This window comes from Galleria mellonella, unplaced genomic scaffold, assembly GCF_026898425.1.
Source record: "Galleria mellonella isolate WM207_F2 unplaced genomic scaffold, CSIRO_AGI_GalMel_v1 utg78, whole genome shotgun sequence".
In the NCBI taxonomy this organism is placed as follows: Eukaryota; Metazoa; Arthropoda; class Insecta; order Lepidoptera; family Pyralidae; genus Galleria; species Galleria mellonella.
The window spans coordinates 4,407,280-4,425,243 of NW_026442151.1; the positions used below are offsets into that span (position 1 = coordinate 4,407,280).

Consider the following 17,964-nt stretch of genomic DNA (forward strand, 5'->3'; position numbering starts at 1 on the left):
TGGAGATATTTTAAGAGGGACTCTGCTGCCCAATATTACAGATTATATGTAAATTTTAAAGGACAAAGATAATGGAATTAATAGTACGGAAACTATTTACGAGTATACTCAAGAATGACAATTAGGTACTTATGATAAATACCATGAACTTCGCAGTACTATTCTGTTGGCGGCAGTTGCCACTTTGCATCAGGTGGGCCGTTAGCTTAAAAAACAAGCAAACATCGTTGGCACAAGCACAATAGGGTTCTATGGAAACCAAAAAAAGACGCCCCAAATAAACAAAAAGATGTGTCACGCAAATGTAATCACTAGAATGTTACTAATATTCTCATAGCTTTAAACAATTTCTAATACATCTCGTCTTTCTCAGAAATATAGTTCAAATTACAACAAATTACAGTTTATTTTTCACAAATATGAAGTATATACATAATAGATTCTTTTTAAAAGTGGAATTAATCGACTTGATGCACTTTGTTTGCGTCACAGGTCGAAAATGATGCCAAATTACGTATCTTAAATAAACATTATACATAAAAATGTTTAAAACTTTCTCATATGGTATAAAGAAGCTGGTGTTCGCGTCTTTGTCTGCGCTGGATTAGTACTTCGAGTAGCTTCTTTTCTTCTCTAAGGTTCTATCTATCTTTATACCAATATTCGTCAAAATTGTTACTGCGGTTTAGTCGTGAAGGCGTAACAAAAAGACAGATTTCCTTTGAGAGACCCTTGTTCGTGGTAAGCTTTTCAGCTTTGGTCCACAGTTATGTTGACCACACCATATAGTATCGCGTACTCGATTTGTCATCGTCGTAACTATTAAATTATTTGTCCAATATTATGACGCACGAACGCTAATCAAATAATCAAATGAAATCTTTGTGACGTGCGTAAAAAAGGCGTGATTAAAGTTCTCGTAACCATCGAACTTGAATGAATGTAGTTGAGATTAAAGAGATCTGTTTATATATGAACACTTGGTGTACCAATATTTTTACCTACCCCAATGGATGACAGGTGTGATGCATATGAAAAAGTAGCCTTTTCTCGCAGCGTTGCCCGCTTCTAACTATATAATTCCCGTATATCATTTCCATTGGAACCCTTTATGAATCCGGTTTAATATTGTATTATACACTATATAATTACATACCTAATATCTTCATAAAGTTTCAGTCAATTTGATTGATTATTTATTTTATAACATTTTATATGTGATTCTTTAGATTGATATAACTTTTTTTATTTATAAACCAATTGAAATAAAACAAACACTAAATATTAAGTAGAGCAAATCGCAATGCATTAGTGAAAACCACATTCAAATCGGTTAAGCCGTTTTTGAGATTAGCGTGCACAAACGTACAGACGAACAGGTAAAAATTCTAAAAATCATTGTTTTGGGTTCCATTGCCCCATATTGTTATAAAGCCCGCCTATAATAGTTTTTCTTATATATCTTCCATGTACAGACAGCGACCAGTTACGATTTTATTACATGTATTGGTAATATACAAAATAACTGTATAAACTAGTTGGCGTAGTAGTTGCTACGTAATCATTGACATGCTACGCCGTAGCTTCTTAATTTAAACCTCCTGCATTCTCACAATAGTGAACACGACGGCGCGAGGTATACTTTTTCTCGTGCTATTTCCCTAATAAAAATAATAATGATAGAATTGGTGTATCGTAGTCTAAACAATCTTGCATTGATGATTAATAAATATAGTTATATAGAGATAGTTTATAACGATCATCAGTTTTATAGAGACAAGTAGAACCATAGAAGGGATTTGCCTGTAGTGGCCTCGCTTAGCAGGCGGATTGGCAACGGCAGTTAAGCTTCTGGTGATGTAGTGGTCGCCTATTACGACACATACGGGAAAGGAAGGGGCGGCACATTATACGCCGGGACCACACATAGATCTTTTATTGTATATTAATTGCATTATAATTGTATTGCATATTATGTATATACGTAAGTTGCTATATTGGTAGATATCGTTTTTAATATATCATTAGTTAAATGAATATTTAATGATTATGACAATTGAATCATAATTACAACTTTTCTATTAATCGTTGTCAATTATTTGATATTATATAAATACTAGCGGCCCGTCCCGGCTTCGCACGGGTGGACATTTTTACAACATTTTAAAAAGTGATTATTGTGACATAACGATAATAGTTGGACATATAGTATCGCGAAGTTTTTTTGTAGTTATTGATATTTTCTTCAATATTGTAGAACATATTTTTATTCTATCGCCAATAGTTTCCGCAGCGCACGCGACGAAAGATATTTTAATGCATTTTTTTACACCTTGAGTTACGTTACTAAAGTTTTAGTAAGGATCCCTAATCTTTTCTAGCAATAAATATAGCCTATGTTACTCAGGATGAATGTAACTTTCTAATGATGAAAGAACTTTTGATATCGGCAAAGTAGTTTTTGAGTTTATTCATTACAAACATACATACACACAAAAATACAAATCTTTTCTCTTTATAATATTAGTGTAGATTAACATTCCACATAACGTAGGGAACCCAAACAGATAACCATCTGTATCTTTACAGTGACCGTCAATTTATTTTTAAAAACGTAAACTGATCTGTTAATATTGGTGACAGAAAACAGAAATATTTCATTACATTTATTTCTTTGGATGGAGATACATTTTCTTATTTCCCTACTGCATGTGTTGTTGAAATGGGACTTTAAACATTAATTTCATTTATATTTGTTCACAAAATAGGACTTCACCTCCTGCCCTTCCTGTATATATAAGGTATCAATAGATGATTAACGTTTTTCAGGTTAGGTTTTTTTATATAACTTAGAATGACAAACAAGCTGACGGCCTTTCTCTGTATCCTGTAAATTCACTGCAGGTATCACTCATCTCATGGGAATTGCCCCATAGTGCATTTACTTATATAGGGTCCTTATACAGTTTTAAATCATTTTTATCTAAATGATATTTAAACAATCTTCCAATACATCAACATGAAAGCTCCTTCCGATCTTGACTTACTCATAACATGTAGGAAAATTATTAATTTATTTATTTGTCACAAAATCCTCAGCCCTTAAAAATTATGACATTATAGTGTTATTTTTCGTACTTATAGCCAATTAGGGATTTATAATATTTAATATATACTTTATTATGCAATAAAGTATTCGAAATGTTCAAGTTACGATGTAACAAGTTACGAACATAATACATAATAGTATTTTTGTTCATGTTATAAATAGCAATTCTTTTTATGCAACTTAGAATGGTAAACCCACCCACCTGATGGAAAGTGATAACCGTCGGCTATAGACATGAGCAGTGCCATGGACATAATAGAATATACTGTTTCGCCCATGATACCCCCCCCCCCGTGCGTTGCAATTTCTGAGGACTCAGGTATTATTCCTCTGTACCCTGTAAATTTACTGCCATATCAATAATTTTATTAAGACATTCAATTAATGGATAGTTCTAGCAAAAAATTTAAATATGTATAGGTATATAAATTAAAATAAATAATATATATCTAATTAGTTATACTCGTATGACTCACTAAGAATAAATACGATTGTAATTTTGTTTAAGGGTGTATAGTATTGTATAGATAATATGCAATACTGTAGGAAAAATATAGTTTTAGAATTTTTTATTTGTTTGAATGTTTGACAGTTAGTGTATTAGTATATTATGTATTAGTGTATTATGTAAAAACAACTGGACTAATTCTAATGAAATTTTCATAGTATATTAAGCTTAATATGGGTCAAAATAATTTATAAAATTATCCCCATAGGGGTACCACCCCAAGGTATGTAAAAATACTGAACGACGAGAAAGAAATTCAAATTCATACTATGTTTATTCAAATAGATACAAGTCTATTAAATCGCGGTTTTAAGTCATTTTTTTATCTAATGCAGGGTTCGGTAGGTTGTTATCTGTTGAGAAGAGCCCGCAGGAAACTCAACAGTTACCTACTCTTTGAAACCTCTGTTAACATTATATTTATTTATTTAAATGTACTATGTCAGCATGCAGGCATGATTAATGTATAATGTAATGTGTGACGTAGCAATAAATAACACGTAATAAAAATATCCGTGGTGCTAGGCAGTGGAGCATCACAAGCGTGTCTTTTCTGACTTCATTAGCCTTAGTTTATTTTGCTGTCACTCAACTTTATTTTTGAGGGAAATCAGTTTAGTCATTGATCTTTGCTTGTTTCTTCACTGTCATTCTTTACATACTTTAATAAATTTCAGTTATTCTATATAACTACCTAATAGGTACCTTCAATTTAAACAGAGCCTATAACAAAATAATCTATGTTACACATAAAATAATAATATCTATTGTTTACTTTTTCTGTGTAATTACATAGATTTGAAATCACTCACACAGTTTACTTATATAGAAATCTGCACAGTCATCAATTTTAGCACTCTCCCATATATACTAGTTTAAGTACCTACTGCAAGTTTCAATAATTCGTTGCAATGTACATAATTTTATATTATCTGCATTATGGATGACATGAACAAGAGTTACAAGAACATTGTAATAGTACCTACATATATAATCCTCGAATATAAAACCTAAAAATAACAAATTATATTTAAGTATATCATCTCATTTGAATTTTGAACTATTAAAGCAAAATATATTGTTTGCTAATAACAACGTAAATATATACAAAAATAAGTGTTTACTAGAACCGTAGGAGTTACTGCTCTATTTAAACAAAACACATTTATATTTTTTATCTCTTCTGTTTTTCCATTGCTACTCGTGTCTTGTCTTTTATATCTGTTATTTACTCTAAAACCTTATAGTACATAGATCTTGCTACAATCTATTAAAATCTTCTTATTTCTACTTCTTTTAACATTATAAATAAATCTCATCACGATCGGAAAAACTCAGCTCATGTAGAAGGGTCTCCGTCAGGAGTCGACCGACCCTTCCCATTTACTTACGCGTACCTTTGTCGACAATGAATATGTTTACGAAAAGATATTTCAGACTGAAGTTCTGCATCTCACAAGTCATATACCCAGAGTTTGCAAGCATATATGTGAAAAATATATACATATATAGGAAACAAAGAAATCAATTGAATCATACTTTTATGTCTTTTTTTATTTTTTTTTTTTTACAACACAGGGGGCAATCGAGCATGCGGCTCACCTGGTGGTAAGTGACTACCGCCGTTAGTTTTGTGGGTGATCATCACCCACAAAACTAACGGCATTGCAGGTATGCTGCCGGCCTTTTAAAAAGGAATATGCTCTTTTCTTGAAGGTTATGTTGTCGTATCGGTTCGGAAATAATGTTAAGGTAGATTTGAACTAAACGAAAAAATCCTTGTCTTCGCCTTCAATTCTTGTCGTCACTGTTTTATTCTAAATCTACCTGACCCAGTCTGCAAGCTTCTCTTCTGTACTCTTTCTTTAAATCCACATTTTTCTATAAAAAATATTCGTTCGAAGAATGAAAAAAAAGTAACTTATAGGTAAAAAAAATATTGACGTGACTCTGAATGATATGAACTTATGTAGAATGTCGATTTAAGTAGTATATTAAGAAATTATTCTTTATACGAATAGTAACCTCTTTTGGCACCAGGAACAGGATCTAACAGCAACAATTGTTGTTAAATTCGCTTGTAATAATTTTCAAATTAAAGGCTATGTCAATTATCTTACTACCTGTGTGGATCTACAAGTTTTATTTTCTTGTGATCGACCATAGTTCTACTACAATTTGCACCTTACTACCTGGTCTTATTTTAATTAAAGTTTTTACTGTATTATGTCTGACGTACTAGTGGATGTTGGTGAGAGCGTCGTAGCTGGCACCCAGCCCGCAGCCCACCACAAAGCTTATAAAAGAGGGCTAACATCTGCTCCCGCGCCCGGCGCGCCACATTCTCTACGCTGTCCTCATGGGGCGCGCTAACCTCTCTCGATAGTACCTTTACCAAAAAAAATATACATTTTATGTATATCACAAACCAGTAATTTGGGACCAAGTGATAAGTGATACGGTAAGTTGGTTTTAAATATGTGATGGTGTTACCCGCAATGGATTGTGATGTGCAAAATGTGACTATTCAGTGTTACCCGCAATTAGCGGTTGTGTGGACTATCGGAAGAAAAACGGACTTACTTAGTGTTACTAAAAATGAATGATAAATTGGAAATGTTGAAACAATACGTACAGACATTTGATAATAAAAAAAAAGTGTTGTAATACGACAGTAACAAGTGTTGCCAGAAGTAAAGTGATAGTGACCTAAGATTCGAATTTTCAATAATTCAATCGGCTAACAAATGTATATCCAATAGATATAATCTTGTAATACACAGTATATTTACTAATTATAGTGTATATTAAATCAAAGAGTTAAACAACCTTCACTTATTTACTTCTGGACACACAGATTACTTGTTCAATCTTAACCCGCTTATCCCACTGCACTACCAACCCTGGATTTAAATAAATTTAATGCGTGTGTACCTAGTTGATCATTGTACAAATTATTAATAGATACTTTGTTATAAATTTGACGTTAGTAAAAATTTGTGTCAACCCCGGTGTCTACATCTTTAGATTAACAGCATATTTATTAAAAAACAAGTAGTTGATACGGTAAAAACTAGATAGTATCTATAGTGTATATGTTTTAAGACAGAATTATGATGATTGCTATTTATTTTATGCATTTATCTACTGGCAGATGTAAAAATACTCTTCAATTTTCAGATTGAAAACCACAAATATTCTAACAAAGCACCTAATATACTTATACACTGACGTCAATACACGCCGTTATAAACACATTATAGAAATACAGATGCGTTAGTTTCATATACCAATATCTAATATTATATCATTCGTGCGTACGCTTCTAGTGAACTTACGTTGAATATAACGTTTGATCTTATCCTTTGCACTGTACGAGCATAAGTGTCATTGAAATGTTCACTTAGAAAGAACTTAAGACACATTACGCAGTTATCGATGCAAAACTTCATCTTATTTGTTTATAATCTCGTAAAAACATTAAAATAAATGTGCCCAGTCCAAATAAACGAGAACATGGATTAATTAATTAATCTATGATCTGATACTGATCTGATAATCAATCAATAAAATTCTATAAATTACAAAGTAAACTTTGAACTAACCACAAAATTTGATGAAACATTTGAAGCTTATCCCTGTTAATCACGATCAATACGTTTCTTTCTTCAATCAAGACTCAACGAATTAATTAAATATGAGTACAAATAGAAACAGGTATTAGAATTTTTCTTCGACTAGACTATTAAACATAGCTCAGTGTACTCATAAACTTATTCTAGTATATTAAGTTTATGGTTGTACGGACACAATAAACATAAAAGTGTAATTATTGTTTCAACCTCAATAACCACAAACGATTTTTACTTGATGAGAGATCTTGATACATAATATTAGCAAACCAAAATAATTTTTATGTACATATTATGTATTAACTGCTCGGTATCGTAGGCTCACACATATGAAAAGTTTTTTTTTACAATTTCTTCTGCTCTTTACATTTTATTAAATAATCAAACAAACGTAACTATCGACTTCCACCTGCAGTTATAATTAAAAGCTCGTGCTTCTTTATTTTTTTAACTTGTCGGAGACAACAGAATCTTATATGAGGAATACATACTCGCATTTACTTAAAATAAATGAGCAGATAAACAATAGAGTCCTTATTTTTCTTATTACAGATAAGTGGTACTAATAATGGGTATCAACAAAACTCCTTCAATCCTTTTAACTAAAATTTATTAATGAACTTGCTGGTTCATACGGCAAGAAGTCAATTAAATATATCACGGAAGTAGATGAAAGGTTAGCAGCGCCCCTACCTACGTAATAATTCTTATAAACCATGCTTTTAAAATTCCAAAGATAATGTAACGAGAACTGGCGTATCTACGCACCAAAATGTACTCAGACCTGAACGTATATTCGTAAGGCGATTCGTCATCTACAAATAAACGGGCGAAGGTAATAGTCGAAATAGAATTATAGTATTCGACCATGTCGTAACTATATCTTTGGCAAATCAAACCTACCAATTGCCGGGCTTGTCAAGCATAAAAGGGATTATGAAACCACCTATCATTCTATACTATATACGAGTATATGTAATGATTTCATATCCAAGTTAGAATAATGCTCTAATTTTTTAAATAAACTCGTGTTGAGTATTTATATGTATCCATTTAATTTATGAAACAATTGCTATTATATAATTTTAATTTTATTTTAGAATTAATTTAAAAAAAAAATGTTTGTTTCTATCTGGTATTCATATATTATATAAGTAAATATGTTTGTAATATGTTGTTGTATTATATAAGTAAATATGTTAGTGTAAGTAAAACATTAGTTAAAATTAACGGACAAACTCATAAACATAGCTTTCGAAGTAGCGGGCTTTAAATGCATAATTCTTCATTTGCAAAATTCTTTATTTTTTAATAAAGCTAGCAATTAGACCTTCAAGCCGCTTAATAATATACGGTTACATTTATTAATTACGTCTAATCTCTTTTTTCTCAGGCTTCTAATAACATTATTCACTCATATTTCAAATAGGTAAAAATATTTTGCTTTTGTTAGCTGTTGTAGTAAACAAAAATATTATTGTTTGTATTTGTAAATTAGGTACTATAAAAAATTAAGTGAATTAATATCTACAAATAAGAAAACAGATTCAAGAAACCAAAAAAATATTTCAAAGATTATATACGAGTATAATTTCAAATCACAGAACACAAAATAAGATCAAAAGAACGCATACTTACTGTTTCGAATAATAATTCGGATAAGAAAACATTATCTAAATTTCTTTTTATTAGGCGTTTGTGAATTTTGAATGTTTTTTATACTTTAGTAAAAACTTATAAGCTCCTTTATGTTATAATAATAAAAGCAAAATTGCATATGAATACCATAGTACCAATATTTCCTTCTTCACCCCTTCAAAGTCATGCTCAGTGGCATGTTAACCATGACTTTAAAATCACAGTTTGATATAAAATTATGTCATCAATATAAAATACAATATTTAATCAATATATCAATTAAAATAAAAAGACTTCAAATGAGGATTATCCAATCTCTTTAGAAAAAAGAAGGTATACTTTCAAAAGCTTAAATTATGTTCAAAAGATAATTCGTGTTTTACTTTTTGCTTTCTAAAATAATATTCAAAATGTGAATTGTGTTTCCTAACCTTAATTCCTAAGAAATTAAGACGAAATAATAAACTATATAAGAATATAAAAAATATATAAATTTCCTTCAACTAGGAATTTTATAAAATTACAAATACCATTTTAAAGAGTTTTTCCTAGTATTATTTTATTTGTGGTTCTTTACTCTTTTATAATAAATATTTTTGTTTAGTATAACACAATGAAGCTTCTATTGAAACCCAATTTTTAGTTAAATGAGATGTTTTAATCAAATTTTACAATAACTTTAATCTATAAGCAATAGCAACGTAATGACTGATAAATCTTCTCTTTTAAGTGTAACAAAAATATACTAATATGTAACTAGTAATAAAAACATATTGACAGGTAGATAGGCTTAAACAATTTTCATGGACTTATTGAATATAGATACCGGTATATCATCAAAAAGTTAACAACATTTTAATTAGTATGATTTTGGGTATAAAACATTTGATCTTTTAAATTAATAGTACCTTACAAAATCTACTTAGGTCTAGCGTGCAAATATTGAAACCCTAAATTACAATAAATTAATTTTTTTTGTAACATTAAAACATTACAAAATTATATAATAATAAAATAACTTTAGTGTATTAAGTAATGTAGTACAATTTATTTTATTCAGCCAATTAGTTTAAATAGTCAAAGTAAATAATACAACAATTGGATATCAAATGGTCAATAATAAAAATGAGATGTACTAATAAATAAAACAAAAAAGTCAATAAATAAGATATAAAATATAAGGATAATACGTACAAATCTCCATCATTTTAATCCAACATAAAGTCCCTAACAGTAAAATTACGATTCAACTAGCCATTCATACAATTTTTTTCACTGTTATTTCATTTGTTAAAATGATTTACTTTTTTATTCATAAAATTCTAAACAATTAATATTATTGTATGAAAGTATGATTTATATACCCATTCCTAAGTATTAATACAGAATTAATAAGTATATACAAATAACATTAAAAACATTTTTGTTTTTACTTTTGAAAGTTATTGTCCTGTGCAAATTAACTATTAAGTTAATATTTCCTCTTTAAATATGATATGGCGATTTGTTATTTTATGGAAACTTTAATAGTTATCTACACATAGAATAGATACTCTAACAAACAAATATTTGTATTTGTTTATTGTAGAAAATAAAACTAATTTACTCGTTCCATTTGAGTCAAGTTCTCTGACGTAGTTATGATCTACACACTTTTATTCCAGCTACAGAAATAGATGTTAACATTGGCATTCAACTGTTCCCTGTGATTTTCTATTTTCACTCTCTAAATATATATCAAGTGCTTTAGAGACAAGGCTGACATTTTTGTCGTGGTCGCCGAAAGACCAATATCGTAAATTCAGTAAGCTCGCCAGTCACCACACTATATTGCGGATTTTATTTAGTGAAATTCAACGGCCATTAGATTCTGAAATGTCTATATTCACAGCTTAGATTATCAGAGGTAGTAAACATTTATACGTTTCATAATCAAATATTTAAATGCTTACAAACAATACTGACTTCTCTTAACGTTGTGCAAATTTTAATATTTATTTAGTTATCTAAATTTTATTCCTTAATGGGAAAGAGAAAGGAATCTAATGTTTGTTACCATTATAATAGATTGTGTTTATTGTCAAACTTGTTGAGAAATTTGATACAAAACATTCTCATAATGACGAGCAACAAAAATATTATCACAGATCACTCATAAGTCGCCTTGTATGCGACGGACCAATCTACAACTTAGACAAGATTTTTTTTTTCAAGCCTAACACACAGGATTAATCCAAAATGCAAACTATAGTTAGGGCACAGAGGAGACGGAAATAGAAATTAAATAGACGGAACTTGATTTCCTATTAAAAAAAAAATTCTGAGGCTTGAAATTAAAGTCACCGCGGTGCATCCGACCAGTAGTCAAATTACTATGGAAAACTATTTTAGTTGTTTTTCGCACCATTTTTTTTTTTTAAAGAAAAATGTTCTATCACATTGGTAAAAATTACTCCCATAAAAGTTACGAGAAAGATTCTAATTTTACCTATGTTTGCTGAATATATATGTTATATACATGCATATCTATAAGTCTCTTAGTCCACTTTAGTCAAAGTCACTACAGAGCACTTTTGCCAACAAACAAGCTCACCAATGTCCATATGTCGGCCATGCTCTAAATACAACGTACTAATTATCTAATCTGCAACATCTTAATAATTAGGTCATAGTTAAGAAATTTATTTTGTTAATTCAAGATTTTTATTCATAACCCATACTATGACAAACTACAAACCTAACCTACCAACCTAACCATAACCCATACTATTAAGCATGTTTCTCTTATTCTTTCCCCTTTAGGAGGATGTTAGTCTACTTTTACCATGCTAGTCAAGCGATTAATCTAAAATTTATTTACTTATTTTGCATTAATATATTGTGTAGTATTCCTTTAATCGTCTCTTATGGCATGCTTAATATATATATATATATATATATATAAAAATAATAATATTTCGTATTCTGATAGGTACTTCTTATATTTTCTCGTATTTCTTATACCAATTAATTAAAATAATTTTGATTCTGAAAAACAATGATAGTCCCTTTTTAAAGTTCATCACATTTTGTTTATTTGTGATCTAGATTCTGTTCTGGTCCTCTCATTTTTCGGTTTGGTATGCAACTTGCCTGATTTCTTACATAAAGGAGCAGGTATCTTGATGACGAGGCAATTAGCATGATTTCACCACAGCATGTTATTGTAATTATAATTGCCATTGAAAAAAGAATAAGTCACATTACTTACGTAAATGTATGTATGTACCGTAGCCGAAAGAAAACGTACATCTGTCTGTCGTACCTACGTAGAATGTACCTGACTAATCTCGAATCATTTTTTTTTATATATTTATATACACATGCCATTATAACCAGGAGTAATAGCCGATGCAGCCTAGATATACATATTTAGTGTACCGTCAAATTATCACCTTTTTTCCTAATACCTAAAGGAAATTATTCCCTTTCCCAGTCATCTGATAATATCTACTCAACTATTTGCAACTAGTTCTAGATTGCAGCTTTGCATCATAAAAATAACTAATTATCATTAAAAAATAGTCCATGCATAAAACTACCGTACATTATCAGCCTAAAATGCCGAGAGCTCGTCCCGGGCTGCGTCTGCTATAAAAAGATCATCATAGGACGGACGGCGACGGCCGCCGTGCGACAAGCAACCCTGGAAAGCGACTCGGCCGTGCCACCGAGTACTGTTGCCAAAATAATTAAAGAAATCTCCGTCTGTGTCCCTCCACCGCGCCCGCGCCGCTCTAAAATCGTCGCTCTTCGCCCGGGAGTCGCTACTCGGGGCGCGGAGGGAAAACATCTCCCGCGCCACTCTTATTTCTTCTTTCCTTCCCGACGCTGTCGAAAAAAATATATCAGTAAGTTCATAATACACCCATAAATACTTCGTGCGGGGATTAACTTCGTGTGTTGAATTAAGTGTCTTAAGTTCTTAATAAAAACAGTGAATAACTAAGTGACAAAGTGTTACATAACGCGAAACAAACTTCTGAATTTTAAAAATACCGCAATTTGTCGGCGCCTAAAATACGAAAATAGCATTGGATCACGTGGTACAATTTCAACCTATAGCATCGTTCCACATTTATGTGTGCTCGTAAATTAAATTTATCAGTAATATCTGCGTAATAAAACAATAACATAATTTTTATTATATTTTTAAGTTAAACGTATAATAAATATTTTTATTCAATCTATAATAAAGAATGACAATATAAAAAGTTTCTCTAATGATTATTGCAGTTCTTGATCTGTCACACAGGTGGCAGCACTAGAAATCACTTTTCCTACGTCAGTTTACGAAAAATGACGGCTGATTTATATACGTGTGCTTGTGGTTTATGATATTTACGAGAAAAAGTATTAGCTTAGTACAAAATTTAATTATTACTATATAAACTAAGGTTCAGACTTTCTAAATTAAGTGAAACCAATTACAAGACGGTCTTTTCTCATGTATTATTAAAAAAATCTAGGTGAGTGGTGCAGTGGTCATCAAACGGTGCTTGCCATCTAGGAAATCGCTGGTTAACCCATTAAATAACTTATTCGTTACACACATTTTTTGCGTAATTGCATCATAAGCAATGTATCAGTGATTTCATGGATTAATATAAAAAATCAAACCACAACCTGCGACTGATTACTACAACCTACAAGTGTCTATTTCTATAGATACCTAGAGAAGATATGACGTTAATAGGAAATAATAGAGCTTCTATTTAATAACGTGGCCGTGGCATATAAAAACAATTATGTCGTCATGATCACTATCAATATAGACAACATAACCTCAAAACAATAACTTGAGAATGATGACTCGTCACTTCTAACCTATATTCTCTTCTTTCCTTCTAGAACTGACGGCAACGTAGTAATTCCACCATGGAGGACGCTCACACGAAATCCGTGGATGAAGTCTTAGGATATTTTGGAACAGACCCAGACAAAGGCCTTAGTCCAGACCAAATAAAAAGGAACCAAGAAAAATATGGGCCAAATGGTAAGTACTCATCTATATATTTGTTTTATATATAAATAAATTACTGTTTTCATAGATAAACCATTCAGAATAGTGCATATACTTCAAGTATATTCCTAGACATAAATACTTTTATTTAATTAGTATCACTAATCTAGTATTAAAATATAAGTTAAATAAAACCTCCCTTAGACTACCTACACACCAAATAACTTCCCTTGATGTCATACAGTATCATTATTTTATAAAAGGAGTGGAGATTTTTTTTTTCTTATCTATATAACTTTAAAATATAAATGCCAACAGTATAACTGAACAAAGATACACAATATTATCAATAATAAATAAGTAGCACATAGGTATTAAGTAGTTATTTCAATATGATAGGTGAAAAAATTTACATTACTAAAATATATTTATTACATTGTATCTTTATAATATTAGCATCTTTATTAATCTTTATGAATGGCTTATTCATATTTTTGAACAATCATAATTACAATTTTTATTAACCTTTTATACATACCTGTATTTGTGTTTATATAGTATATATTATTTCGAACATCTCAAAATTATAAATAAATTACAAAATTAGAACCTATAAATAAAACTGATGGACTATGACTTTCTATAACTAAACTAAAATGATTTTTTTTTATTTTACCATAGGTTTTAACCAGACTACTAAAGATTCTTAAATCTTAATTACCAGTAAATTATGCTACAAGTTTCTGTTATTTCTAATATACAGAGTTATTAAGAAGTAGTTTAGTTAGTTTCCTAAATTTATTATAATCTATATATATATATATATATATATATATATATATATATATATAACATTATATTAACAAGCATTTTGAGCATAAATTGTTTTAGATAGAAGCAATATTTGAACCGATACGCACATTTAAATTGAAATTTATATCTACTACATTAATCTGCATAACCTTTTAAAAATAATAATAAGACAATAGTAAATTCTAACTTTCAAATTAAATAGAGTTGGTTATATGAATTAATAAACATTAACATTTTGATCACTTGAATCAGCGACTTTACATTATAATTGGTTTTGTTATATTTCTGACTATGACAAGTAATTTTCATATATTGTTAACTAATCTATTGATTGTATTAATGTAAGCAATAGACAGTTGAATAAACAGCAAAAACAAACATGAACATAGATTCTCTGTTTAATTGACTCACTGGGGTAATTAAAAGGTAAAGGAAATTAAATAAAAAAAATTTATTAAGAAATGATCTGTTATGTTGCAGTTAAAAATAAATTACCTTAAAAAAGTATATAATACTAAAAAGCATACTGTTATACTTATTAATATAGATTTAAATGTGTAAATTGTCTATTTAACAGACTCATAAAAAGTTAAAAATATACATATACATCATAAGGCAAACATGCTGCAGTCACAGACTGTGGTAGCACATTTGTTTACAATCTCCAATGTACCTACACCCCACATCTTATTGACACTTGTGATAAGGTAATTAAACCCATTCACTCATTCTTCTTATAAATCTAGATTTCTTTATAATCATTGAATTATTCAGAAAAGGTATATGCAAACATTTAATGTAAATTTATTTATATTACTATCTGATATACTTCCAGATATAAACATTTAATAAGTAAATTTCTTATCCATAAATGTATTATAGGAGGTCATTGACACTACTTATCTTTTTCAGCTATGTTAGTATAATAAACATGCCATTCTTGCTTTATTTCAATTATAAAGAAATTCTTGTTATTACATGTCTTGTAAATCATTAATTCCTAGTTATTTCTACTTGTTTCATTACCTAATAAAATATTGAAGTTATTATTATTGTTTTCATGTTTTATATTCTGTATAAGTTTGAATGATAATGATCTGTCCAATGCTTTCTATTTATTTCTCTAAAATATATACAAGTAACAGAAAGTAATCATTTATATTACGAAAATGTATTTCTGACTGTACACTAAATTAAGGTAACTAGTTATATAGACTGATTGAGATAATGATTTCAATAATTGATTAATAGATTTTAAATATAATAAAGTATTAATAAATGATGATCGTTTATAAAATAACAATGGATTCAGTTAATTTTAGTTATCAATAAACCATTGTACATAGCAAATAAATTGCCACCCACACTTTTTAAGGCAGTTGTGAATGTTAGCCTATCAGTCAGGGTTACTTGAAGCTTTGCCAGTTGGATAGAATTGACCATGAATCATTCTGTGTTGACAACTGTATATAAAAATAGAGAATGCCAGGGTGATGTTGTTTCAGACTTGGACTTTGATTTTATAGTGTAAAAACAAAATAAAATCCCGATTACATGCTGTAACAACTCATTAACTTTTTAAATTATGGAAGTCTCTTACCAAGTTATGATATAATTTGGTATACTTCCATATGAGAATATATGCCTGCCATAATCATTCTGCCCAAATTGATTGTTATAGAATTTTATTTTGAATTTTAATTCCATACTAGTATACTGTGCTTTTATCCCTTAATCGCCTCTTATGTCCAGGGTATAAATTGGATTCTCACTCTTTACTACATGGTTAAGATAGCTACACACAGATAATTTATTTATGTTCGTACTTTTAGGTGTCAAATTTTAGGTATTCCAATATAGTATTTCAAATTGTGATATGTATTTTTCCATGTCACGATTTATCTCGGTTATAGTTACAAAAATGAGTTTTTTAAACCACAGATCTAGCACTTTTGTTGATCTATTTATTTTCTTTTTTTCCTTTTGTCTATAGTATTGATTGTATCGAAATAATTTTGTACTACTGTTTCTTGTTTTAATAAATAAAATAAAAGGAACACAAGAAAAATCTTTTACAAAAACCTTATAAAATCATTCAATTACTCATGTATCTGGCTACCTGTCTTAAATTACTACCTGCTAGTAAATGAACTATTCAATTTTATTTTTCTAAAAATTTTTTCAGTGCTAATTAACGTCTGGCACAGTCAATTAAAGTTTTTATATTCTAACACCTGTTTTCTTAACAGTTCATCAATATCAAATAAGATAATTAATTTATCATACGTCAGCAAATAGAGTGTTAATAAGAACACAATAATATCTTTGTTTCTATATAGTACTTTGGTTTCTTATATGATCCTAATTATAATATGCAATAAGACTTAGATTCGTTATACAATACGAAAGTAATCAGCGTTTTATTAACTTCGTTGTTTTCAAATCTCATAACGTGGTTGCTCCAATTTGTAATAAAATCACCTAAAAACAATAATTTGACAATTTCGTTTGCATAATACCTCTTATTTTATGTTTCAATGATTTTTTAATCCTAACGTAATGTTGATGTATTATAGGGATTTCTGTTAACAAACAAATACCTAATGCATTTCCGAAAGTCGCCATTCTAGTCTGTTACAAGAGAACTTGGTAAAAAAATAACCAAGTTTTCTTTAAATTATCACAGACATACTCTCTAAATGCCGTGTGGTCCTGACATAAAATAGGCCACCCCTTCCTTTCCCGTGGGTGTCGTAAGAGGCGACTAAGGTACGCACAAGGGATGGGTGGTAGCGTCCCTCTTAAAACATCTTCAAAGCCTAACTGCTGTTGCCAATCCGCCTGCCAAACGTGGCGACTACTGGCAAACCCCCCAAGGGAGAGGCTTATGTTCAGCAGTGGACAGTTAAAGTCTGATGTGATGATACTCTCTGAATATCATTAGTAATAAATCGAAACATTTAAGTAATTAATTGATTTTTTATTTGTTATTTGACATCAGCTGGCAATATTTCTTTTGTTTACATTTTCACTAAATTGTATTGAAGCGGACTGTTCATCTCCCTCCAAAAGTTACAAAAATTATACAAATTGACATTCGAAGATACGACGAGAAAAACAAACATGACGAAACTAAAACTACATTTGATTGCGATTTTTATTCATTTTGAAATTTATACATTATGGATCTGTGTCGGTACGAAGGTTAAAGATAACCTATATATGTATTTTATATTTTATACGTGTAGTTAATATAATGTTT

At 29.8% G+C, this 17,964-nt stretch overlaps 1 protein-coding gene across 5 annotated transcripts in view; it reads left to right on the top strand.

Moving 5' to 3' along the window:
- Positions 1-5,921: 5,921 nt before the first annotated feature.
- LOC113517569 (calcium-transporting ATPase sarcoplasmic/endoplasmic reticulum type) overlaps positions 5,922-17,964 on the top strand; it is a 28,660-nt gene continuing 16,617 nt past the window's right edge. For 3 of the 5 annotated variants that reach the window (XM_052901426.1, XM_052901425.1, XM_026902273.3), the window contains exons 1-2: positions 5,922-6,078; positions 13,778-13,922. In XM_052901426.1, coding sequence (XP_052757386.1) covers positions 13,805-13,922 — 118 coding nt within the window. In that variant the 5' untranslated portion in view covers positions 5,922-6,078; positions 13,778-13,804. Of the gene's footprint in view, positions 6,079-12,637; positions 12,778-13,214; positions 13,396-13,777; positions 13,923-17,964 lie in introns of those variants that run through there. The other 2 variants (XM_026902274.3, XM_026902275.3) reach the window with 2 other exon arrangements.